Source organism: Trachypithecus francoisi, unplaced genomic scaffold, assembly GCF_009764315.1.
Source record: "Trachypithecus francoisi isolate TF-2019V2 unplaced genomic scaffold, Tfra_2.0 Lachesis_group18, whole genome shotgun sequence".
NCBI classification, from domain to species: domain Eukaryota; kingdom Metazoa; phylum Chordata; class Mammalia; order Primates; family Cercopithecidae; genus Trachypithecus; species Trachypithecus francoisi.
This window is the reverse complement of record NW_022681463.1, coordinates 37,155,430-37,183,254: the sequence shown is the minus strand read 5'-3', so window position 1 is coordinate 37,183,254 and position 27,825 is coordinate 37,155,430. Positions and strand designations below refer to the sequence as shown.

General features: G+C 37.8%; 1 protein-coding gene across 3 annotated transcripts in view; it reads right to left on the bottom strand.

Moving 5' to 3' along the window:
• Positions 1-3,847: 3,847 nt before the first annotated feature.
• Positions 3,848-27,825, bottom strand: part of OBI1 (ORC ubiquitin ligase 1) — a 43,364-nt gene continuing 19,386 nt past the window's right edge. For 2 of the 3 annotated variants that reach the window (XM_033177476.1, XM_033177475.1), the window contains 2 exons: positions 24,678-24,766; positions 5,035-7,007 (listed from right to left, as the gene is read on the bottom strand). In XM_033177476.1, the coding sequence (XP_033033367.1) occupies positions 5,465-7,007; positions 24,678-24,766 (1,632 nt within the window). In that variant the 3' untranslated portion in view covers positions 5,035-5,464. Of the gene's footprint in view, positions 4,453-4,784; positions 7,008-24,677; positions 24,767-27,825 lie in introns of those variants that run through there. The other variant, XM_033177474.1, reaches the window with a different exon arrangement.

Below are 27,825 nucleotides of genomic sequence, written 5' to 3'. Positions count from 1 at the left end.
AAACTAAATATCGCCCTAACTGGCGCTCCAGGTGGGTTCTGTAAAGAAATCTGCATCTTCACAGATGCTTCCTAGCTGAGTGGGGTTCCGAGAATTAGGCAATAAATGTTCACTGTGCACTCTGAGATCATTGCTTAAAAGGTTTTCTCTCTGCCAAGTATTAAAAGGATCGGGTTACATCGTGATAGGCAAAAGCTGTGTTGTAGGACTCCCACAAATGGGAATGAAAGACCTTCTTATGAGGCTCTGGGAAACCCTTCTAATCTAATAAAGCACATCCCATAAACAGTTAATCTCAGTTTGATTCTCTTTACAAATATCCAAAGGTACAAAAGGGGGGGAAATCTAGTGTATGTATTTCACTTTGAATCACTGAAAACCATTCAAGTAGAAACAAGAAGTTCCTGAAACATCACAGATTCAAGACCAAGTTGTCTTTTTCAGTAGTTTTTTCAAACCAATGTAGATGGCCAAGAGATGATTGGGAAACAAAGCAGACTCGAAATTAAGGGACTGTAAATCTTACTGTACCATGTTCTTTTTTGTGTGTCAGCTGACTCCATAAAACAGGAAAAAGACTTGTCATTTTCAGATGGAATGATTTTAAAAATAAAAGATGAATACTAAGTCATGACCAAAAAACAAACAAAACCACTAGCATCCTGTCACATTCCCATAGCCAATGCATTTTAAGCAGTCAAAAGATGGTTTTCTAAAAACATGAACCGTCTGCTTCCTTGTCATGAGTACATCTTTATCATAGCCTTAGTGAAATTAACCAAGACAAGGTTAACTTAATCTAAATGTCAGTCAATGTGAATCTCTTAAGTAGCACATACACAACTCCCATCATTGAGCTTGTTTAGTAGTCAGACTCAGGAACTAAATGCTACTGTAAAAGAAACATGCTAAACCCAAGAGGTCAAGGCTGAAGTGAGCTGTGTTCGCACCACTACACTCCAGCCTAAGTGCGGGACCCTGTCTCAAATGTAAAAATAAAAAATAATGAAACATGCTAATACTTCCAAAACACTTTAAAAATAATGCTTGGAAAATTTCAAATCCCTTTATCCTTTGGTCTATAAATGTGAATTCTTTATTACACAAGGGAGAAGAGAAGCTCTAGAGCCACAGACCCAGCTCCAAGATATGGTTCATATCTATTCCAGCTGTGTGATCACTCTTCCTCGATTTGTTTTTCTGTAAACTGGGGACGACAGTACTTGGTTCACAAAGTTTTAAGAAGGGATTAGATGAAATAGAGGTTAGCTTAGCAAGATACTTAGTATAAGGTTTTTTGTTTTTTGTTTTTGCCTGGAGTGTGTGTACATAATGGATACATTTAAAAATCTATGAAATCACTATATTTACCATGACATCACATTTTAGAAAAGTGGTAAAGAGTGCAAATGAGAATGTGTGATTAAAATCAAATCCTACACAGATTAGACCCTTTAAATAAATGGCACACATTTAATATATAGAATATCGTTTTAGGGAGAATGGAGGGATGTTTCTGAGTATAAGCAGCGGGAAAATACCTTAGTCCAACATAGATGCTCTCACCTAGGTTAGTCATTAGTAAATCAGGTTACATACTCCAGATATCCATGTCACAGTGTCAGTGTATTTGGACTAAAAAGACACATCCTTGATCACAGAACTAGAATGAGGCTTACCCCTTGCCTTAGTCCGTCCAGGCTGCTATGACAAAATGTTTTGGACTGAGTAATTTTTAAACAATATAATTTTATTTCTCACTGTTCTGGGAGGTCCAAGATCAAGGCACCAGCAGATTCTGGTGAGGTCTCACTATCCGCTTCAAAGATGGTACCTTCTAGCTGTGTCCTTCTCACATGGCGGAAGAAGCAGGGAAACTACTCCAGACTTTTTTTTTTTTTTTTTTTTTTGTCACCCAGGCTGGAGTGCAGCGGCATCTTGGCTCACCGCAACCTCCGCATCCCGGGTTCGAGCAATTCTTCTGCCTCAGCCTCCCGAGTAGCTGGGATTACAGGTGCGCGCCACCATGCCTGGCTAATTTTTTGCATTTTTAGTAGACACGGTATTTCACTGTTAGCCAGGATGGTCTCGATCTCCTGACCTCGTGATCTGCCCACCTCGGCCTCCCCAAATGCTGGGATTATAGGCGTTGAGTCACCGCACCTGGCACCCACGCCTTTTTTTTTTTTTTTAAAATAAGGGCACTAATCCCATTCAGTGAAAGCAAAGCCCTCATGAACTAATCATCTACCAAAAGCCCCACCTCAGTACCATTATCTTGGGTGTACAACATATGAATTTGGAGGAACGTAGATTTAGATCATATCACCCTTAAATTTAACCTGTGACAGAAAAATTTTAATTGCTACATGTGAGTTTCTAATGTGTAGTCATATTATCGAAGACATTTAAAGTGCCAATAGCTCTGAATGTATCCATTAGCTTTAACATATCAGAAAAATGACTGGAAAATATGTAACATAAACAAAACTCTGCTTTAAATTAGCTCTTTCTTACTTTTCCTTTTTTTTTTTTTTGAGACAGTTTCCCTCTTGTTGCCCAGGCTGGAGTGCAATAGCATGATCTCGGCTCACTGCAACCTCCACCTCCTGGGTTCAAGCGATTCTCTTGCCTCAGCCTCCCGAGTAACCAGGATTATAGTCATGTGCCACCACGCTCGGCTAATTTTGTATTTTTAGTAGAGATGGGGTTTCTCAATGTTGGTCAGGCTAGTCTCGAACTTCCGACCTCAGGTGATCCGCCCACCTCGGTCTCCCAAAGTGCTTGGATTATAGGCATGAGCCACCATGCCAGCTTTTGGCTATTACTTCTGTAAGTGGACGGCATGATTCTTCAAATTACAAATGTGAATTGTCACTTTTATGGTTTCATTATCAGTCTATTATAACAAGGGTCCGTAAATTTTTCTGTAAAAGACCATATAGTAAATATTTTAGATGTTGTAGGTAATATGTAAACAAATGAGTGTAACTGTGTTCCAGTAACTTTATTTGGAAACAATGAAATGTGACTTTAATATAATTTTCCTGTGTTATGCAATAATCTATGGATATTTAAAAACCATCGAAAACTGTAAATTCCATTTTTTGCTCACAGGCCTTTCAAGGGAGATTTTTATAAAATATTAAAATGCATAAAATTCAATTTTATGATTGACCAGGTGTGGTGGCTCAGCACTTTTGGAGGCTGAGGCAGGAAGATCACTTGGGCCTGGGAATTCAGGACCAGGCTGGGCGACATAGTGAGACGTTGTCTCTGCAAAAACTAAAAGCATCAGCCTGACATGGTGTGTCCCTGTAGTCCCAGATCTGTGGGAGAGTGAGTGGGGAGGATGGCTTGAGCCCAGTCCATCCGAGGCTGCAGTGGGCCGTAACTGCACCACTGCACTCCAGCCTGGGAAATAGCCACAGGCCAGATTTGGTCCATGGGCCATAGCTTGTCAACGTACTATAAAATCAATTAAGACATGGTAGTTTTTTTGTAATCCCAGCACTTTGGGAGGCCGAGGAAAGCGAATCACCTGAGATCAGGAGTTCGAGACCAGCCTGGCCAACATGACGAAACCCTTTCTCTACTAAAAGTACAAAAATTAGCTGGGTGTAGTGGCAGGTGCCTGTAATCCCAGCTACTCAGGATGCTGAGGCAGGAGAATTACCTGAACCTGAGAGGTGGAGGCTGCACTGAGCAGAGATCGTGCCACTACACTCCAGCTAGGTGACAAGAGCGAGACTCCATCTAAAAAAAAAAAAAAAAAAAAGTAGTTTTTCCCAGTCTTTATAAGCTAATTCAATATATGAGTCAAAGAATCATCATCAACATCAAGGAATACAGTGCTTATGACATTCTTTATTCAATTCACATAGAAAAGCATGCAGTATTAATGTAAAACAGTATAATATTAATGTAAAATGTTCAGTGCACATTAAACAGCATACAAACCCATTTTTAAAGGCCTATATAGGCATACCAAATATGTTTAGAACAATAAACTTTTTCAGAGCCTAAATTAAAAATTGTGCTTACCTCTTACCTATCCTCACCCCCTCAACACTCTTCACAGAAAAGTTTTGTCCTACATAAAAGATATTCTATCAGTCAACTGAAACCTCTTTTTCTTAAGTATGGAAAACACAGCAAGCAAAAATGCTACCATGCATAGTTGCCACAAAGAACAGTAACATGCAAACAAGAAACATATTACTCAAAAGAAAACTCCCCTGGAATGTAAGTGGATCAAGAACTTGGCGATGAGCTCTTTCAAACCTGTACATCTGGAACAATGAAGCTATGATGTTTTAGGTCCCTCTAAACCCAAGTGCTCCATGCCTTCTTTCCATAGTATGCTAAATTTCTGATTTTACACACATACACACACAAAGATGAGAAAACATAAGCTACCTAACATAAAACAAAGGTTTTCATATAGAAAATGTATTCTTTTGGCCGGGCGCGGTGGCTCAAGCCTGTAATCCCAGCACTTTGGGAGGCCGAGACGGGCGGATCACGAGGTCAGGAGATCGAGACCATCCTGGCTAACATGGTGAAACCCCGTCTCTACTAAAAATACAAAAAACTAGCCGGGCGACGTGGCGGGCGCCTGTAGTCCCAGCTACTCGGGAGGCTGAGGCAGGAGAATGGCGTGAACCCGGGAGGCGGAGCTTGCAGTGAGCTGAGATCCGGCCACTGCACTCCAGCCTGGGCGGCAGAGCGAGACTCCATCTCAAAAAAAAAAAAAAAAAAAAAAAAAAAAAAAAAAAGAAAATGTATTCTTTCATACTAGCAGAACATTTTCACAAAACTGGACAAAACACAATGCTAAAAAATGCAAACATATGCATAAAACAACAACAAAAAAGTAAATCAATATTGGACTAAGGTTAGAGTGCTATTTCTCCATCACGGCCCTGCAGAAAAATTAGGCCATCACTGAACATAAATAAAAAGGGATATGTAAAATAATTTCCACCCTAGGAAAAACTTAAAAGAAACTCAAGTGTCTTACTGAGCAGTGTATAGACAACACTAAAAGTTTTATTTAAAAAATCCAAGTTCTGAAGACAAGTGGGGCTTATCAACAGGACACTGTATCTGACAGTTAAATAACATTTTTTAAAAAACAATGTACACCCAACCGAGATACATATCAAATTCAGTAAAAAAAAAAAAAAAAAAAAAAAAACCAACCAACCCCAAAACACAAAAATAACCTCCTCCCTAACTTCTCTAGTCACAAAGAACCCCCAAATAAAAATGAAAAGACCAAAATCTTTTCAAAATGAACAAAAAGCATTCTGGGTACAGGTTAATCCACCATCCTGACTTGATACTTGACTAAAGATTATCAATTCCAATTTGTATAGAACTTTTCTGAGGAAAAAAGGTAACTTTAACAACTTTTCTATTTCTCTCAGGACAAAACTACAAATGACACCTTTCTAATGAGTCAACTTTTAGTTGCTTTTGATGGGCTGGCATTGGAAAGGCTGCTCTGGATTTTTCTTTTTGTTGACTGATTCACATTTTTATTCCTCTTTTCAGGCACAAAGGAAGTAGACCAAGGAGACTGAAGGTGGTTATGAAGACTGTGCATTTCTGAGGACATCTTAAACAAAGATGACCCAAACCTTTGATCTTCAAATAGTCGATGTGAACTGCTTAACAAAATGCCCTGGGAAAACTCTGTCTGAAACAAGCAGCTTGGGGGTTTGATTTCATCAGTTACTGGACAAGAACTGGAATGGAGTGAAAAATCTTCATTCATTTCTTGGTCAGATGGAGAGAGGAGAAAAAAAGAAGTGGGTTTCCATTCATTTCCATTTTCTAACTGATCATTAGTTAGAGAACCTTTGGAAAGGTTTAGCTTAGTTTTTTCTTCCAACTTACCAGGTTCCTCAAGAAATTCACTGCCTTGAGATGACTTTGATAACCCATCCAAATCCAGTGACTTAAAACCGTTATTACAAGGGCTCTTGCTGTTGTCTGACTCTGACATCATAGAATCCAACTCAGAGATTTTGTCAAGGTAAGCAGCATCCATCGATGCTTCACTGGATGTTCTTGTCCGGTTCATTTCAAAAGAGCGAATAGAATTCAACCTCTTGGATACACATGAGCCTGATTTCTCACTCAATTTTGAAGATATTTCTCCAACAGAATTTGCTATTGTGGTCCCCTCTGAACTTTCAAAATCTAAGTTTTGGGCATAGCTTGTGGAACAACAGTCCCAAAATCCTGTCTTTGGGGAAGGAAAACATTCTGATTTCTTTTCATTTTCACTTCTACTTATATCATCTTCTGAAGAATCTTTATTAGAAACATTTGAAGAGTCACAAAAATCATCAAACACCAATTTTCTGAGATGGTTTGAGTGCTTTTTGGAACCTCCTGCTTGGACCACAGAGCTCTCTCTATTTTCTGGAGTACTGAGCTGAAGGCAACTAAGGGACAAAGGAGTACAAGGAGCTGGAAGATCATAAAGTTCTTCATCTTTGTAGGGTACACAGTCACTTGGTTTGTTCCCCCATTCTCTTTCCAAATAAGTATCCATACTTGTATCTGTCACATCTAACATTATTTCTACCTGTTTTTGATATAGGTCTTTGTTCTTAGAACAGTTAATTTCTGCTTTGCTGGTACTTTCCTGCCTCGCAGAACTGGTGTCACACAGTCGGCTGCTGGAAGGCTTTGCTAGGTGAGAAGAATTGGTGGTGGATGAGCCAGGCTGCTTTCTGGCACTATCGCCTTGATTCTTTGATGCCGCATCCTCCTCACTGCCTTTGCTCCCTTTGCCATCTGCAGAAAGTGCTCTCCGGCAAATGGAATTCATAGCTTCCTTCTCTTCACTTGAATTTTTTAGCTGTGCAACTTGAGATTCTAGTTCCTCTATATACTTATCACTTCGTTCCAGGGCTTTCTTGAGGCGATTGGTTTCACGCTCATACTGTTCTACTTTGGACTGAAGAGCAGCAACTGCAAACCTTCCAAACCTACAAAGAATGGAAAGATAGTTAATCTTATAACTCAAGCTTTTTTCTTTTCAAGGTTTGAGAGTGCAAACTGTCCCAGGCTATTCTAATTTCACCTAACAGTGACATTTCAGCTCAATGAGTAGGGCAAATGCCAGATGTATATTTTCAAAAAAACGTTTCCCCACTTACATAATAATAAACATATGATAATAATAGCAAAACCTAATAAGATATTTTTGTGGTTGAATCAGACTAGTGGTAGCAGAGAGGCAGAAATGTGCTGATGATTTCCTCTCGAAGAGCTGGCTCTATCAATTCAGCTCATATATGCATGAAGAGTTATGCCCTAAAACAATGGCAAAGATTTATGATAACATTTGAACAGTGGTCTGCATCTTGAAATATTTACATTCAATCATTTTCCTATCATACAGCTGTGTTTTACAACACATTTCTTATACAATGTCACCTTGTCAAACATAAAATGCCAATTTGAAATTCAGAAATCTTAGCATTCCCAGGAGAGGTGGTTTTAAATACTTATTTGGGCCCTTTCAATTATAGCCACCCTTGATCTGAAGCTTTTCAGAGTACTGGCCTTTAATTCATGGCAGCACTACTTATTTTTGGCATTTTACAACTGTGTGGGACATCAATCTCATTTCTTTCAACTTTGAAATACGAAGTCAGTGCTTGTGATTCCAATATACTAGGCAAAAAAAAAAAAAAAAAAAAGTGTACACCTTCTGAAAGAGAACATTTTGGAGAGTGACTGAAAAAGAATTCCTTTATTCATAAAAACATCTACTCCTTTTACCCGGGATTATCTTGCTTTTATTTCCATCAAGAATGAGTACTGGGTTAAGCTCAAGAAACAATTTTTGAGTACCTAGTATAGGTTAGGTGGTATATCTGGGGCTGGGAACACAAAGATAAAAAAGACTGTCTAGCTCCAAGGGACATAAAATATCTACCTTAAATTCAATCTTATCACCAAAAAAAATTCTATCTTTCAGGAAACTTCTTATGAGCCAATAAATAACATAAGCCTTACATTCTAATCCCATGAAAACTACCTTATCTCCTCCAGGGTTCTTTTCAAAACCTATTCTTAATCATCTTTTTGATGATTTCTATATTGGCCCATTTCTAAGAATTAAGGGATTGTTTGGAGGAAGCTATGAGAAGGTGACTTTCAAAAATTATTTTTATCTTTGGGTTTATCTTTTTCTTCCTTTTTTCCCCTAATTTAAAAAATAATTACAATTAAGAACATGTATTTAGTATTAAAAATAAAAAACTACAAAAAAAGCAGACGCCAATAGCAATTGCCCCTCTTAGAATCAACCACAACATGTTTTCAACTCCCACTTAATGCTCATCACCTCCTAAACCACTAGCCCAATTCACTCCCCATCTCAACCCCTACATTATCCCTGCACTCTTATCACTGAAGGAAAAAGCAGAGGCAAAGGTAAATATAGAATCATAAAATCTCAAGATCAGAAAAGGCTTTAAAAGACATGATTGCTGAATATTGATCTACTCACTGCAATTAACTGAACCTCCAGAGAGAGCACGCTCCCTTCAACTTCTAAAAAAACAGCAAAAACCACAGGTATAACAAAAACAAAAGCAACTATGATAACAAGCCTTCCCATTTTAAAGACAAAGTTTACTACTGTATTTGGTTAAATGAATGATGGGAATTTTTCTTCTGTGTTAAAAATTTTTTGGCTTATAAATGTAGTACTTTACAGAGTTGTAGTTCTGTAAGAGAACTTTAAAAAAGTGAGCAAAGACCTTTCAGTACATTAAGTACAAACGTTTGTGAGTTCCTGATTGTAACTACTCTGGCATAATCAAATAACCCGCGTTTTGAAATGGAAAAACTGTGTAGCATGCTTATTTAATGCAAATAAGCAAAAGTGACAGCCTTACATTTGCTTACCAAGATAAATTTTTTTCAAGTAAAATTTTTTATAATAAAGTTATCTCCTCAGATAAAAAAATCAAATGACTTAAAAATCAAATAATGCTACTAAATAGTAAGTCAGTTGCAACCAAAGGATATCTTTGGGAACTCAGAGGCCTACACACAGAAAGACCAGTCAAAAATAAAGAATGCTTCCCAAAATATTGCCAGTTTCTTGTTTCAGGGTTTTAGCTTGGAATTTCAAGTATAGTATCATCTTAAGATACTGCATTTGCCTCTATTTTTTTTTTTTTTTTTTTTTTTAGAAATTATGTTTTTAAAAGAAGTAACATATGGTTTGGAGTTGAAGTCAATGAGAGCCCTAAACATAATTTTTGTGTTATTTCAGAGAGAAATAACAAAGGCCAGTAGCAGATCACATATGAGAGGGACAAGCAAGCAGAAGTCACTGATGGAGTTAGGCTGTTTTCTAAAAGGCCACTGCCCCTAATTTCCCTAAGTTTCATTTCAATACTCTAAAAATCTATAATACTTTCAGTGATCAGGCCCTTCTCCCATGCTAATAAGGGACCTGTGCTGGTGGGCAGACTGACAGATATGTATATTAAAAGCCATGCAATTGATCAATTAATCAATTCATGTAATTTATTTGCTTTCATTCTCCCACGTTAGAATAGAAGCTCAAGGAGAGCAGGTAGTTTGACTGTCTTATTATATTCACTGCCAGATTCCTAGAATAATTCCTTGTTATTGTGTATTTCTTGAATAAAAGTCATTCTCTTACTTTAAGATACACTAGTGCCTTACACTGAGACAGGGTTGACACCACAGGATAAGTTAAAGGTCCTTGGCCTTCTTTTACATGTTAAATATTATGACAGTCACTGTATTACTAAACTAAACATGTCTAGTTTACTACATTTGACTGTTTACTTTATTTCTCTGACACCCAGGAAAGCAACAGAGACTGACATATATACAGTAGAGCTTTTTTTGCTACAGGCTTGGCATTCTATACTGCCCCATCCCAAAAACCTTCACCTTAGTAAGACTGCAAATAGATGAAACTTTTGACATGTGTCAGGAGATTTTTAGCTTATCGAAGGTAACTATATTAAATCTGGCAAGGGGTAATTTACCTTATTATAGAGAAATAACAATTAGGGATAAGTATCTGATGCTATACTTCCATAGAAGACAAGGAGGATATGAGCTTATTTATCTTTGGGTTTTAATACTTTTGTATTCATACTAATTCTAGATATTTCAAGTATATAACACTAAATGAAGCTATGCCAAGGCAAGCCGGAGGGATTTCTAATATCATTTGCCATACTTCCTTCTTTTCTTCAGCAAATTTCAAAATGGAGTATTTTTATAAACATTCCATTAGAGACCAAAAGGCTTTGATTTTCAAAGTAGCAGTGATGGCCAAAGGCTTCATTATGCCAGAAAAAAACACTGTACAGCAGTTCAGGAGCTACAACTGATACCAGAAGTGCATTCTGCCAGAATCTAACAAAAGCTTAAAGGATTTTTCAGCTTGCAGTATTAACTGATACATACATTCCGGATGAGACAAAAGGATGAGAGTTCCCCTTGTCCAAATAGCTAAAGAGATACAAGATCATTTCTGTCCCTAGTAGAAGAGAAATGGAAGTCCTATTGGTATGACCTTTGAGGTAGTATAACTAAATTAAACAGCATCTCTAACAACAAAAAGTTCCTAAGACCATATTTTCTCAGAGTCTATCAAACAGAAAAACAGGACGTGTTTGAAGAAAACAAATGTGGTAAAAGAATACCACAACTGAGTACCAAGAAACTAATCAGCTCTAGTGCTATGCTACTATCCTTGAGCAATTCACTTTGCCTTTCTGGTTCTCAACGACAATTCCAAAAAAATGGGTAAATGCAGCAAGCCCAGTGGGTGGCCAAGACTGCCAAAATTCAGAAATGCCTTCTTGAAAAGGGACAAGGGGGAGGGGACACTGGGGAAGTCAGTCTACTTGCCTCATCAAACTTTGACTTTATATGTTTTCCTTACTTGGTAGCTGACGTAATGAAAGAAAGTGAAAGCTATCTTTGGACCTGGACCAGCTTTTGTGGTCTGGCCTGACAGGTTTTCAGTGTTGATATCCTTGCTTTACATGGTTTCAATATGCACAAATTTCAGTTACCATGGTTTAATTTACCAGTCACCCAACAACGTGATTCAAATTTCAGTTACCACACAATATTAATGAGTAACTGCATGAAATAAAACCTTCACTTCTAGCTTTTTAGTTCACAAAACACTACATAAATAATAGACGTGCTTCATGATCAGTGACCCATTAAGTCACTTCTTTCAAGGTCAGTCACTGATTAGTCACTGCATCTACCTGTTTTTCAGTTAACATACAGATAGCAAAGTGTGCAACTGGGCTGCCTCCTTGTCTCCCAGTAAAAAACCCACCTGACATTTTACAAAAACACTTAATAAAAAGACAGAACAGGTCAACAAAGATGAAGGTGTAACAGAAATAAACAATGATAACACTGGAAGTGAAACTGCAATCAAATGTAAATGTAGTTATGGAAGAAATCACTGACTGTGGGAATATTACAACAATGTCAGTCCATTCAAGAAATTCTAGATATGCCAGAAGCACTTTGGAGAGGCAAACTTATTGACACGGATGAGAAAAGTTGTGGTGAAAAGGATGAAGATGTCTAGAGAAAATGACAGGCTGACAAAACACTTCACACTAAAGCAATGTGGAGCTCAGGATAAGATGCTGGAAGCTGATGCAAACTTAGGAGTGTGAAAATTCATCAAGGTATCAGAAATGATGCTAGCTTCATATCATAAATTATATGAGAAGGTAAGCACTATTCAAATTATTCTCCAGAAGTTTTTCACAAAAAAATCCACTAATTCTCAATATTTCTCATGTTTCAAATTTTACTGCATAAATATTAATATACTAAATAAGTATTAGTTTTACTGTTTTTGCCCATCCATATACATATATAATTGACAATGAGTTAATTGTTTTGACAAAAGTTTCTAAAGGTCATCAAACAACTGCGATTTTTCCCATTAATTACTAAGATTGCTTTGGTCCATGGCTCATGTCTGTAATCCCAATGCTTTGGGAGGTGAGGCAGGAGGATGGCTTGAGCTCAGGAGTTCAAGACCAGCCTGGGTGACATAATGAGATCATGTCTCTACAAAAAAAAAAATTAGGCACAGAAGCATGTGCCTGTAGTCCCAACTACTCATGAGGCGGAAGCTGGAGGATCGCTTGAGCCTGGGAAATGAAGGGGGCAAGTGGGCATCATAAAGTAACGGTTGATATGGAAGAAAAGCAAATAAATTTATGTGAGTCTCAAATATTTTTCTTTAAAGAACTGCCACTTAATCTGAGACACACTGATCCATTCATAGAGTGGATTTTATTGTGGACTTGCTTGTCTACATAGCCGTAGTAGCTTCTCATTTCGTGAATTTCAGAAATATTAGGAAAGTATCTTTTTTATTTTAAACACAGAGAGGTAAGGTTGCAGAGAGGAGAGCTTTCCATTTGCCCTTTCCTTTCTTAATTATATCTCCCAACGCACAATCTACCAGTTTCAGATTCTCTGAGTTTCCTAACTCCTCTTTTTGATTACACTTAGTAAGTGTATAGCCTTAACAGGAGCTCTGTAGAAATCTGAGTTTTGACAGAAGTGGGAAGAAAAATGAAAAGGTCCTGGTAGTGGTATCTATCTCATGTACATGTGTGCAGGGTGGGTAGGGCACATTTTAGGAAAAGTAGACAGGGAGGACCAGAGCTGTTGGAATATCAAAACTCTATTAGGTGGTGGGGGAAAAGGTTCAAAGCCTCTGGCATCCCTTTTCTCTCACCTGCTTCCTATGGATCATTTGTGCATTACCCACCCTTATATATGTGTTGGGAGGATAAAGGGGAAACATTCTGTCTTTAAACTACTAGAGAAGCTTTGGGAAGCAACCCACACATTTATATTGTTGCTGAGCTGTATAATTTGCCAATGTTTCCTCAAGAGAGTTTTCTCTTTTTAAAAAGAAGCTCTCAGTTACAAAACTGCTACATTCCTAGAAATTTGTTAATCATAAAAGTACTATCTATGGCCAATCCTAGTCACACGTGTTAGTTCCACAAAAATGTTAAATGAGATATACTGAAAGAGAACTTTAAAAAAAGGAAAGTGAACTTTTGGCTGGAATTTACCAAAAGTAAGTGTAACAAATACTCTTTAACTTGTATAACTACTAATGACAATCATGATGACAAAAAGAAAAGCAGCTGCCATAGTCATTAAGTGTTTACTTGGTATCAAGCAGAGTGCTATATGCTTGATATATATTATCTTATTTAATCCTCCTATCAACTTTATGAAGCAAGATCCATTATTCTTATTTTAAAAATGAGAAATGAGAAGCTTAAAAGGGGCTTAGTGGCAGGAATAGGATTTGAATCCAAGTCTTTCTAACCCCATACACCATGTTTGAAACTATATCAAATACTGGAACATAAAGTCCCTTCTTAAATAGTATCAGCACCTATTTATATTTCATATCAAAATGTAGACTAGATTTTTCTAGACACAATGTATATACAGAGTCAGTGAATTAATATTCTTGTGCTATTTATTGGTACATACATTTGCTAATAAAAACACAGAGAGGAAATACAAACATTGTAGGAAGACGTATAGTATGTATGCACAAATTCAGTAAACATTTATCAAATCACCACCATATTTTAGGCACAAATCCAATAATATTTTGAAATTTTAAAAGTTCATTTATTAAAGTTGGCCTTGCATGAAAGTACAGCATTGACAGATCACCCTGGTAAATGCCAACCCAAATATTTAACCAGAGATATAAAGACTAAGTTTGAAACAGAGCTGAAAGCATAATACTTAAATGTGCTATGTGTAGAAAGTATGTATGATAAACTTGTCTAGCTCATGTACAATCAGCAGGTATCTTCAACTACAAGTAAAAGATGTTTTTTATATGAAATGAGAAAAACTAAATACAAAATTTCAAGGTCTAAACATCACATAGGTTATTTATTTCAGGGTATAATTAAGAGAAAAAAAATACAAGCTACGTTATGTTGCATCTTAGTTTTATCACAAAACAGAAAGTGTTCCAATATTTGCAAGAATAAAAAATGCCAGAATTTCACCCTTAAAGACAAAGTTGATAAAGACAGGGGAACAAGCAAAGAATTAGGCCCTTACAGTAATTCCTCATCCCTCCATCTTCTAAAAGTACCATTTAAAAATCAACGTACAGTTTGCTTTGCAAGTTTTCAAATGAAGAGCAGGGTTAATAATTAATAGCTCATATTTATACTATTTTATTCACTTATTTTTGAGACAGGATCTCATCCTGACACCCAGGCTGGAGGACTGGAGTACAGTGGCATGATCACAGCTCATGGTAGAACAAACCTTTAAAGGAAATTCTTTGTGTGTTTATCTTATTAAATCAACTATGCATTTATAGTTAAAAACTGTGGTGAAAATTCTAGCTGAGATACCTTAGAAATTAATAAAAATGACCTGAGTGTTGAGCAGCATATGTGAACTGAAGAGGGACAGGTCCCTTTTGTGGTAAGCCTCTAATAAGGACTGACCCACATAGTATTGGGTCAGCAGGTGGATAAGGAGAAATACAGAACTAGACTGTGTTCCACGCTGGCCAGTTTCATCCTACTTGCTTCTATGGCAATTGGGACTTGGTCTCCAGCCTTCTGTTTGGAAACTGCAACTAGTTAGCCTCCATTTCCAAGGCTTCTTTCCTTCTCTCTGGGCAGCACACTGGGCAAAGCTGCTCAAAACAGGATGCCTAACTCTAAGTACTACTTTCTCTGCATTGCCTGTGAGGACAGACTACTACTTTTACTGTGGAATAAATTCCATTCTACTTGACAAATTTATCTCATTTTGATTCCAAGCAGAAATGCCTTCCTTTTCTTCCCCAGCTCCCTTCAACCAACCAAGATCAGCCTTGAAATTTGCATGACATTAACAGGGATCCTAATCTGTCATGGAAAGGAGAGAACATTAAGACATCCTATTTCATATCTTTTTATTTCTAAGAGTAAAGGACTTACATCTTTCCCCCAAACAAAATAACCTTAACAACAAAATCTCAATACTGTAAAAGAGTGCAACTACTGCTGAGTGATAAAAAATATACTTAAAAATCTCTGGATTAGTATCTACCTGTCTATACATTTTTCACCTTAACTAAATTATCTCTTATTTTCTCTCAGCATGAAACAAGATCTGAAAGAAAATGAAACAAAACGAAAAACTGATCTAGATACCCTGTAATTATTACTCAGATGACAGTTATTGAGGACTAATGTGTGCTCAGGGGCTATGAAGAAGGAAAACAAAGGAAGTAGAAGTGATCATTCCTCTTCTCAAACAGTTCATAATCCCTCTGACAACCTTACTGCTTAGTCATTAGCATGCACTGCCGCCTCCCCAAGTACCTTATCAATACAATAAAGACAAACTGACAGAAAACTGCACTACCTGTCTATCCCCAATTAGCCGCATATCCAGCGAAGGGTCCCTCAGGCAGTCAAGGGGCCTGAGTGCAACTGGCTGTCACAGTCTGGCCCCAGGGTATCATCAGACTCCCCTGACAGTCTACAAGTTCCCCTTCCGGGAAAACCAAAGGGCATAGCAGAATCAGTCACTGGATCAGGCTAGGGTCAAATACCAGGAATCACCACATTTGTCAGAGAAGAATCGTGAGAAACAAAAAAGGCCAGAATAGGTCAAGAAGGGACAACAGCAAGAGCGAGCCAGACCAGCGGTGTTGATGAGGAAGCAAAAGGTTAGAGCATTACCACTACATCTTGAGACACAGTTTAGAAAGAGCAGACCTGGGAACTGGAACTGCACAGTTCAGAGTCAGCATGGAGACAGGTAAAGGAAGGAAAATCTGGTTCAAGTAAATAGATGCAGACAAGAAACTCAAGACTTAGCCAGGCAAGCCCCTACCATCACCTCCTCTGTTTCTCTTTCTAACTCTGATTCTCTGGCATAACTTAAAGAGGAAAGCTTCCGGAAATCCTATGCTCTAATTTGGAGAAAGTTCCAGACTCTCTGATTTCCTGTTCTCTTATAAATCCTTTGTACTTTAAGCTTCAAGTATTAGAGTATAAGGACTCTTTCCTTCTGTAAGACTCCATAAAAGGAAGATACACACACATATATATTTTGTACAAATACACAAATGTGCATTTAAAAAATATGTCTTGGTGCCAAGGAGCTGCCAGATTAATTGGGTACGACAGTCATGGAACTGATCAATATGCAACATGATCATTAAAACAATAGGGTAGAAGAAGAGTAATGAAAAGAACAAGAGGAAAATGCTACCTCTGTCTGGGAAAATTATGGAGGGTCTCACATATAAAGCAACAACTGGGATAGATGTCAAAGGATAGACAGGGATTAACCAGGAAGAATAAAAACGAGAGAGGCTACTGTGGAGAACCAGGGAAAATACAGTATCATGAATGTGGGCCCAATGAGAAATTCAGCATAGTCAGAGCAGAGCACAAGAAGAGAGGGGCTAGAGAAGAGGTAAGGAGATTAAACCAAAGTTATATAGTAAAGACCCTTTTATACTAAACTAAGAATATTGGGGCTGGGCACGGTAGCTCATGCCTGCAATCCCAGACTTTGGGAGGCTGAGGCAGGTGGATAATGAGGTCAGGAGATCGAGACCATCCTGGCTAACACAGTGAAATCCCACCTCTATTAAAAATACAAAAAATTAGCTGGACATGGTGGCAGGCACCTGCAGTCCCAGCTACTCAGGAGGCTGAGGCAGGAGAATAGCATGAACCCAGGTGGCGGAGCTCGCAGTGAGCAGAAATGGTGCCACTGCACTCCAGCCTGGGTGACAGCATAGGAAAGAAAAGTAAGCAGTAGAAAGGCTGTTACAACAGGCTAGGCAAGAAATAATATGGATCTAAACTAGTGAAAATGAGAAGAGGGACTACAGAGGCATTTTAAAAAGGTAGGCTACAGAGAACATACTAAAAAACACCAGGTGTGATATGAGAAGGGGTGGAGAAGCACAGAAGATTGAGGTTTTAATCTTAGGCAACTAGGTAAGTACTAAAGTCATTAAGAAGGACAGGAACAAAGCAAGAGGATAAATAATCTTTTGCATGGGATGGGGGATTATGGATATGACTTTTTAGATATACAAATTCCCCCATCCCACCTCTAGCCGTTTTATTCTTAAAAAAAAAAAAAAAAAGGGATACATGTGCAGAACGTGCAGGTTTGTTACACAGGCATACATGTGCCATGGTGGTTTGCTGCACCTACTGACCCGTCCTCTAAATTCCCTCCCCTCAGCCCCCACCCCCAACAGGCCCTGGTGTATGTTGTTCCCCTCTCTGTGTCCATGTGCTCTCGATGTTCAATTTCCACTTATGAGTGAGAACATGTGATGTATAGTTTTCTGTTCCTGTGCTACTTTGCTGAGGATGATGGCTTCCAGTTTCACCCATGTCCCTGCAAAGGACATGATCTCATTCCTTTCTATGGCTGCATAGCATTCCATGGTGTGCATGTATCACATTTTCTTTATTCAGACTATCACTGATGGTCATTTGGGTTGGTTTCATGTCTTTGCTATTGTAAATAGTTCTGCAATAAACATGCAAGCATGTATCTTTACAAAATGATTTACATTATTTTGTCTTCCCATTCTTTATACGACACATCGTGTCAAGGTAATAGATTTCTTTTAATCCTCACAATAATGCACCCTCATCTTATGTAAAAAAAAAAAAAAAAAAAGACTTTAAGGTTAATTTATCCAATGTTATTTACTTATTTATTAATTCAATTATTCAAAAATATTTATCAGGTATCTTCAGATACTGGGGGCTTTGGAAATGAAGGGAATAGGCAACAAGGAGCTTAGAGTTTAAAATGGAGCTTAGAGTTTAGAATGAAGGAGACAGAAAACAAACAGGTCACACAATTAAATGAACAAGATAATTTCAGACAGTGATAATGGCTGTGAAGACAATATAAAATATTAATTGCTAATTATGGACTCTGTTAAAAGGGTATTTTAAGTTTTATTTCATTTAACTCTTACTATTACTTACAACACAGGTAGTACTATTAACCCCACTGCACAAAAGACAAAAACTGAGATACAGAAAGGTTAAATATCTTCATCTAAATCACAGAGCTAGTAAGTAGACAAGATTAGTGTTCGGTCATACGGAGTTTGGCTCCAAGGTTTGTGCTTAAAATCACCATGCTCTACTGTCTTACCCAATCCTGATTTTATTATTATGGTCTTCTATTAAGGGAGTAGAAGGTGCTGAGTGAAAGGGCTGCTTTAGATTGAATGATCAGAAAAGGCTTTCCTTCATCTGAGGATTGATGGAGATAGTCACGTAAAGATCTGCAAGGAGAATATTCTAAGTAAAGGAAATAAATACAGCATGTTTTAGAAATAAAGTCTAGTAGAACTGGAGTAGGATGAGCTGGAGGAGTTAAGAATGAGATGAAGAAGAGGTGGCAGATGCAGACTAGCCAGTGAAGAGTCTGGATTTTATTCTAGGAAAACACTGAATAGTTTTAAGCAGGAGATTTAAATAATTTGATATGTACTTTATTAAAAGACAGTTTTGAGCATGGTAAAAAATGAATTGGGTAGGGAAAGGAGGGACATAATGGAAGGAGGGAAAGTTGAATTCAAGAAGTCTGATTCCAGAGTTAAGTTCTTAACCACCATGCTCTGTAGTAAATTTGAGGCATACAATCTCTGGTAAAGGCACAAAAAAGATAGATGAAAACATGAACCTGTAGTTCAAGAAAGAATGTGAGGTCAAAGATTTGATTTTGTTTTGTAATATCTGACATACAGGCAGACAATTATTAAAGCCCTAAGATAACTGATTTTAAATTTCATTTCTGATGGCTCAAGAAATAAAAATAGAGCAAAAAAGGAAGCAAGCCCAGGTCACAATCAATGAAGTCTATTCCTTCCTCTTCAGAACACTTCTTTTCATATATTAATAACAGGAAATATTACTTATTGCCCAGAGTATCTAGAGCCTTTATCCTCTCCCAAAAGGAGCTGAGGCATGGGTGAAGACTTGTCCATAAGGACAAGCCTTGGGGCTGCTGTGCCGTAAAATGAAATGCACTCAGGGAGACATTTATCAAACCCATAGATCTCACTAAAGACGCAATGACAGAAAACATAACATTCCTGCATACGTATTTATAGAAAGAAAAACCATTAATTCAATTATAACCAAGTTTGATACAAATGAGCTAACAGAATATCCCATACTATTAAGGTGAATTAGTAGCTGAGGACAAAAATAACTGCTCTACTAAATCTTCATAATAGTTGGTGACATAGCATGATCCTTGCCTCAAGTGGCTAGAAAAAAAAAAAAAAAAGGTGGCACAACTGAACAGTGATATGGAGAGAGGGCATGGAACTTTCAGATGCTTTACAAGTCAATTCTTCACATCTCTTCAAATTAAAAAATCACTAAGGAACATCTAACTCTACCAATGATAAGTATATCCACATTGCTTGGCACAGTTTAGGAGTAGTAGTTAAAGTCAAGGGAATTTAGGAATACGAGAAATCCAGTACTTAATTGTTCCCTTCAGCTTCTTCCCTTTCTTGATGTGTCTTACCATGTGGAGGTGTGACACGCTTCACATTCCCCACTACATATTCAGACTGAGAACAGGCCCTTCTGCTTAGAGTAGAAAGTGGTGGACATAGTGGAGTCATGCTACCAAGCTATAAAAGTAGAGTGATGGTGGTCACAATAGAGAGATGTAAAAATTACATGGACTTTTGCTCTGATAAATGTGAGAAGAAAGTTACTGTGCTTAACTGAGTAGTACCACAATATGTGGCTACCACTACTGGAGAAAAAGGACTAGGGCTGAAGGGATCGCTTAGTATTCCTAACAGCACATGCTGTTTTCTCTCACTCAAATGCTTTTGAAGGATGAAATCTCCATTCTTCAAAGCTGGGCTTAAATCCTTTTTGATAAAGACCTTCCTTATCCCTGCAACCTAACCGCCATTCTCTGAACCCATACTGCTGTCTCTATTATTTGGCTTAATATCTGTTTAGCATTCGTTTCATATATTTTCATGTCATGCCTTCATTAACTATGACTTTTCTGGAAGCAGGGACCATGTTTTGCTGGATTTTTTCCCCTTAATATAAAAAATTTTAACCATTCACAGAAGTAGGGAGAACATAATAAACTCCCATTTACTCATAATGCATATTCAACAGTTATCAAGATTTTTGTCTTATTTCCTTTGTATGTATATCCTTTGTCTTTTGCTAAAGTATTTTATAGTCTATGTTTTAGGATGCATTTCCAAAAGAAAATATGGTGCCATAGACTAAATGTTTGTGTCCCCCATAAATTCTTATGTTGAAACCTAATCCCGAATGTGACGGTATTTGGAGGCAGGACCATCAGGAGGTGATGGTATAATATTTAAAGGTAAGGTTCTGGGGCCTATAGGTCAAAAGGTTCAAGCCCTCATAAGTGGGATTAATACCCTTAAAAAGATGTCCCAGAAAGCTCCTTTGTTCTTTCTGCCATGCGAGGATACAGCAAAAGGACACAGCTGTCTATGAAGCAGGAAGTGGGCCTCACCAGACCAGCTGGCACCTTGATCTTGGACTTCTTAGTCTCCAAAACTGTGAGAAATAAATTTCTGTTGCTTATAAGCCAATCAGTTTATGGTATTTTGTTATAGCAGCCCAAAAGGACTAATATAAATGGTGTTTTCTTAAGTAACCATGATACCTAAACAAAATTAAGAGTGATTCCTTGGTATCATTTCATTTAATTCTTGCTTCATATTCAGATTTACCCAGCTGCCTCTAAAATGTCTTTCAACAATCAGTTTGTTACTAATCAGTATCCCAACAAGTCCACAGTGCATTTGGTTATTAAGTTTCATAGTTCTCTTTTATTATAAAGCAGCACTCTCCCTCAATGACTTAGAAGAAACCTAGTCGTTTTTCCTATTGAGTATCCCACATTCTCGATTTGTCTCTATGTTTCCTCAGTCATAGGAGTTATGTTTTTTAATTCATTTACTCAAAAGATATGTAGTAGGAGCAGCACGGAAGCCAGAATCCTATAAAATGCAGTGGTTACAATAGTGACTACATACTATAGCCCTGGCTCAAACAGAACAAAGTCATAAAACAATTACACAAAGTGTTAATTATTAGCAGTTGTGACATGTGCTAAGGGAAAGGACAGGTAATAAGAAATCACATCAAGGGAACACAACCTTCTTTAGGGGTCAGAGAGAGTATTTAGCTTGTTCAAAGCATCTAGCACAATGTTAAGTAAGAAAAAATTCATTATTTCTGGGTTAGCAAGTGGAGTAAGTCTTTTTCATATATAACTCTTGTAAACTTAAAGGTCATATCACCACCCCTTGAGCTCTGAAGATCAAATCCGAATCTCTTAGGAGTCCAAGTTAGGGGAAACTGAAGGGCCAAACAGGTGGTTTCCTCCAGGTGAAATAAATACATTTAGAAGCATAATAAGAATTCAGAAAGTGGCTAAATAGATAAAGCCAACGGAAAAGACTGCATTTTCTGGACCATGAGTTTGGATATTAGGACAACGAATTTTTGGCAAGGAACAGGATGAATATTATTGAAACCTAGAAGAACATGCTTAGTAGGCTATCTGCCACATTGCTCAAGAGAGATTTTAAGTTAAAATCGAGGAAGGAAAAACGTCCAGATAACCCACATCTTCATTTTAAAAGATTATAGCATTGTTTTTTTAAAAGACTGTATGTAAAATATATTAGCTTTTATACAATACCATGTTCTTTAGACCAAGGTAAATATTATTTGAATCTCCTTTGTTCATACCAGATTTTAGTCAAGTTTTTGGGAAACAGCGTGATATCTGTTGGAGCATCTTAGAAAGAAATTCATTCTGCGATGGACTGAGTCACGTCCTCACCCTCCCCTCCAAATTCGTATGTTGAAGCCCTGACCCCTAATGTGTCTGTATTTGGAGATAAGATCTTTAGGAAGCAATTAAGGCTAAATGAGGTCACTAGGTGTTCTTTTAAGAGGAAAAGAGACCAGATTTCTCTCTCTCCCCCAACCATATAAAGACATAACAAGAAGGCAACCATCTGCAAGCCAGGAAGAAAACCCGTATCACAACCCGACTCTGTCAAATTCTGATGTGGAACTTCCGGCCTCCAAAACTATGGGAAAATAAATCTGTTGTTTAAGCCACTCACCTATAGCATTTTGTTATGATAATCTGAGCTAATACACCTTCCTAGTATTTTTTTCCTCTCTAGTGTGTAAACTTTAAAGCTCTCTCTTCTGTATGATTTGTAGAATATTTCTGCTCAACTTGTAGGATACATTGGAGACTAAGGCCAAGTGTATAAAAAAGTATACCCTGACACCTAACCAAGTAGAAAAGAGAAAAATAATTAGTCAAGGTATTTCCTAAACCAAGGCAATAAAATGGATTGGGTGATTTTTATTCACTTGCATTTATTTGTGAACTCTTGAAATGTCTTATTCTTTTCCATACAAAACAGGAGCTCTCCTCAGGTGAACCACATGTGGGTATTTTCAGCTGTGGTCAGCTTTTCTCTGAATCCCACTAGGGTTTGGTGATACAGAGTAAACAAGGCTATAAATCACATGCAATGCATTTAATACCTCAATGCATTGCAAATTGATCTGGAATACGGTTTTCAGCTCAAATCGCTTTTCAAGTGAACTGTTCCCCTCCCCTGAAGGGAAGCAATGGAAGTTAAAGATGGAAAATCCTAAAGTTATATTGGATTCAGATGTGCAGCTCCTTTTTTGAGAGTTGACAGAGGCCATGCTTCCTCAGGTGAGATTCTTCAGTTCTTTATCCAGTTTGACCCATGGATATTTTAAAACACACATCCTTGTGGCTGGCATTAAATGCGAAATCTGGTGGGCAAGTTTTCAAGAAATTAGAGCTACAAACAAAATAGCTTTCGTTCCATTCAGCATGCTGTGGGAAATGGCTAATGGACAAGCATTACTATGACCAGCAAGGCAAGCTGCCAATAAATGATAGGCGTAGAGATTCAAACCACTACATAACAGTAACGCTTCCTAAGGTTATTTCACTAATTTGTCAAAGTAGGACATTATCTGAAGTGAAAGAAAAACGGGGTTGGAAAGCACAGGGGAAGAAACTATTTAAACGTAAAAGCCATGCTTCTTTCTCATTGGTTAGTTATCTCTGCCTCCAGTAATTATGGTTAGCGTCCGCCACTTCCTGATACCACATCTGGTTTTACCAAGGGCAACATTTCCTGCTTTTCAAATGACAAGCAGAGAGCTATTTCTGTTAGGATAAATTTCTATTGTTTGCTTATTCCTGTATTGTCTTTCTCCACTAGGAAGAAATGAAGTCCAGTAGTTGGATGGGAAGAAAGTGTGGAGTTCTCATATGCCATCCCTCAGAGAGGTTGCTGGACATTGGGGGCCATATTGTCTTCTCATCTGTCATTTTTTTTCCTAGAAAAAGAAGAACCTTAAGTGCTGCCTGCGATCTTCTCTCCATTTGCAACCCTTAAATCCCAACTTTTTCTTAAAATATTGAACAAATTGTGAAGCAGTCCAATGCTTGCAAATTCTTATCTTCTGGAATGGAATAAAAATTATTCCATAAGGGAAGAATAAATTCACTTAATTGTATAGTTTTAAATCAGTAAAAAATTCAATGAACAATGTCCTAAATTCTATTTCAGACAGGCTTTTTAGTGTAATGGTTAAGAGCACAGACTCTGGGGTTGGGCTATCTAAGGTCAAATGCTACTTCTTTTTGCTTTTTTGAGACAGTCTTGCTCTGTCATCCAGGCTGGAGTGCAGTGGAGTGATCTCAGCTCAATGCAACCTCTGCCTCCCAGGCTCAAGTGATTTTCCTGCCTCAGCCACCTGAGTAACTGGGATTACAGGCGCCCACCACCACACACAGGTAATTTTTTTGTATTTTTTGTAGAGATGGGGTTCCACCATGTTGCCCAGGCTGGTCTCGAACTCCTCACCTCAGACAATCCACCCAACTCTGCCTCCCAAAGTGCTGGGATTACAAGCATCAGCCACCGTGCCCAGCCAGTCAAATGCTATTTCTAATACTTCCACTTGTGCAGATTTAGGTAAATTAATTTAATCTCTTTATGCCTCCATTTTCTCATCTGAAAACAGAGAATACTAATAGTTCTTCCTTACAGGATGTTGTATCTTGCAAAGAGAAAGAACTATATGAATATTAACTATTACTAAGACTATCTAAGAAAACAAGTAAAGGGCATTACCTTAATCTCACTACTATGTTAGTACTATTAAACAGTTATATGTAAAACTAAGTCAATGCTCACTTGTGCTAGGTCACATTATTCATCAGATAAGAAAAAAAGATAGGCATAAAATTCTTTCTTTAAAATTAGCCTTAACCGAGCCTAAAATTTTACCAACAACACGGAGTATAAACTTGACTTTTAGAGACAAGCCATTCTACCTAAATCTACATGATTAAATGAAGAATCAAGCAAAAAACAAACCCTCACAGCAGCCTAGTCTGAAATATTGACATAAACTGAAACATTGCTCTGTGAGCAAAATACATACTTTTGAGGTGATCTGTTATCAACTTCAGCCTTCAGTCGTAAATTCTCCCTCACCAGGCCACCATTTTCCAATTTCAATTTTTTATTTGCCTAAAAGAACAAATTGAAACTAAGCAAAAGCTAAAACAAAAGTGCCTTGTAAAAATTACAACATGAGCCATCTGTATTTTCTAGAGTGATAATATTATCAGAAAACTGAATAGTAGAACATGGCCTTCAGAAACTTAAAATCACTACTGGGAATGACTTCTGAAACTGTGAATACTACTAAGCATTTTAAATCCATATTCCCCAAGCACTTTGCAAATCTCCTATCCAGGGAAATAAACGAAGCTATGTTAGTTAGCTTACAGTCATTAAGGGACCATACTAATGGCAAACATATGTGGAATTTTTTTTCTTTTTCACATAACTGAATACTCTAGGCAAGGTAACATTATACCACACGCAGTATCGGCAAACTAATGCTGAAGAGTTAATTCATGAGCTATGAAATTGATTTCTGGGGTGCTGTTTAAAAATATTTTTTTCTAGTGATAACAAATCTAACATGATTTAACCACTTGATTTTTTTCTTCAAAAAGGCCTTTCCAATGTTCTGGCTCACAACTTCTAGGGCCCTCAAAATTGGATCTATCTATCCATCCATCCATCCATCCATCCACCCACCCACCCACCCATCCACCCACCCATCCATCCATATTTTCTGAAACAGAGTATTGGCTCAGTTGCCCAGGCTGCAGTGTAGTCGTGTGATCTTGGCACACTGCAACCCCCACCTCCAGGGTTCAGATGATTCTCCTGTCTCAGCCTCCCGAGGAGCTGGGACTACAGGCGTGTGCCACCACGCCCAGCTGATTTTTGTATTTTAAGTAGAGACAGGGTTTCGCTATAGTGGCCAGGCTGGTCTTGAACTCCTGGCCTCAAGTGATCCACCTGCCCCGGCCTCACAAAGTGTTAGGAATACAGGTATGAGCCACTTGCCCGGCCTGGATCAATATTTTCTAATAAATTCCATGAATTGTTCTTTGATTAAACAAAAACCTTCCAAGTATGATTTTCTTTCTTGAATTGCGTAACACCTAAAAATTACCTAACAGGACACCAATTGCTAGAAAATCTAGAGGCTCAACACTGATTCTGGACACACTGAAAACTAGAGTGCTTAAATTTTAGAGTCTTCTTAGAAGCTACTTCCTTTAAATTCCCTACTCACTGCTTTTATGTGTTACAAATAAAAATAACACTCCCTAGACTAGAAACCAACTTCACTAACCTGGGCAAGGGAAATTCTTTGACTAGAACATTTACATTCAAAGTGAATGGGTCACAAGAATAACTGTCACCAAAAAAGGTTTAAACCAAGAAGCCTTAAAAACGTATTTCAAAAATTTGGCCATTACTTTTATGAATTTCCAGAACTTCTGACTGTATTACTTATCTACCCACATATGCTGCATCGCAAGGATCACAGGAGAAATAAGGTAGAGAACATTATTGGGGGCATAAAGTCTAACTCCCTTACTTAGACCCATCCAGGTTCCCTCTGAGCTCTAAGCATCTGCTTATCTTTATGGATGCACACCAACCAGGACTGTGGAGAGTTAATTCTTTAAGTGATTGATAAACACCATTACTGCTTCTCTGAAGATATAAGGAAAGCCATTTACTTCCTCATATATGCAGACAATGAATTAAGCTCTCAAGCATAGCACCATAAGGGGAGGCACTTAGTGAATGCTTTTTGATGATGATGACAAACTTAAATTAGAAACTCATTTGATCTCCTTTCCCCCTCCCTGCCCCCATCACTACTGTATGGCTGTATTTCGAAGTCTCTCAATAGTGCTTTGACTCTCTAATACTTCTCATTATAGGCTTGCTAGTTCCTCAACTATCAGAGATATTTTCAAGTTCAAGAGGGTTAGGTGAGTAAAAGTTATGAAGGGCAGAGTTCTGCCTACCTGTTGCACCTAAAAGAATAATGAATATTTCAGCTAACTCTTCTGCATTCTCAACACTGATTGGGTAATGACACTGGCCTCGTGATGGTTCAAAACTCATCCAGTCCAGGTAATATCAGAAAAAAAGTCCATGTCATTCATGCTAAGTAGTCCTTTATTCTGAATCTTTTGTATTCCTGTATTTGATTTATAGTATGTTATTATTTTGCACTCCACACTTTAGTTTTTGTCTCTGCAATCCATGTTTTTTCATTTACTTATGTCCCAGTTTATAGCCTATTACCTACTAGCATCACTAGGCATTGAAAATGGACTTATTCAATATCCCAAATAATTCTGAAGTCTCAGGGTAGCTTTGAGTATTGAATTTAACATGTGACCGTTACAAGAGCAATGGAAAATTAACTGTGCTTTATGTATTCTTCTTTAACATCCATCCCTCATGTCACCCTTATAAGCCTCATGTTCTAAGAAGTATTTACTGCCAAAACTTTAAACAAGTTTAATAACTACAAAGGAGACCATATATGCTTACCAATGGCTCAAGAAGAACCAGGGAAATTAAAGGGAACAAGGCAAATTGACAAATACTGTAATTTCCCAGTAGGCATTCCTTTTGGCATCCTCTTGTTTTCTAACAAATCAACGTACTAACGCTGGCCATCAATACCCAAAGAAACTACACACTTCCCCTTCCTACACACTTATAACACACTCAGTACAATTATGTCTGTAGTTTCTATTTTCTCTAAAAGCACTCGGTTCTCTTTTCTCCTCACCCTGGCCTTTTCTGAACCCAAACAACATTTATTTTATATGTGGAAGATAGCTCATATCTAACATCTAAGTTGCAGATATTTCTCTGCTACTTAACCTGAGGACCTCAGAGCCAACATACAGGGGAACTTCTTTAAAATACCATATGGATCTCATTAATAATTTTGGGAGATAAGACTTAGAAATTTCACAGAGGAACAGTATTTTAAGGAAATGTAAATAGTTGAGTATGTGACTGCAGAACTGAGTACTACAAAGCCATCTCCATAGAGCACAAGAGAACCCCACTGCGGATAAACTTGAACTCAAGCTAAAGGCTGGTCACTTGGGTCAAGACAGCGTTGTAGGAGTTGACTGTAACATCTAGTGCTGATGGCATGGATCTTATCTCCCTTTCTAGGCTGAAAA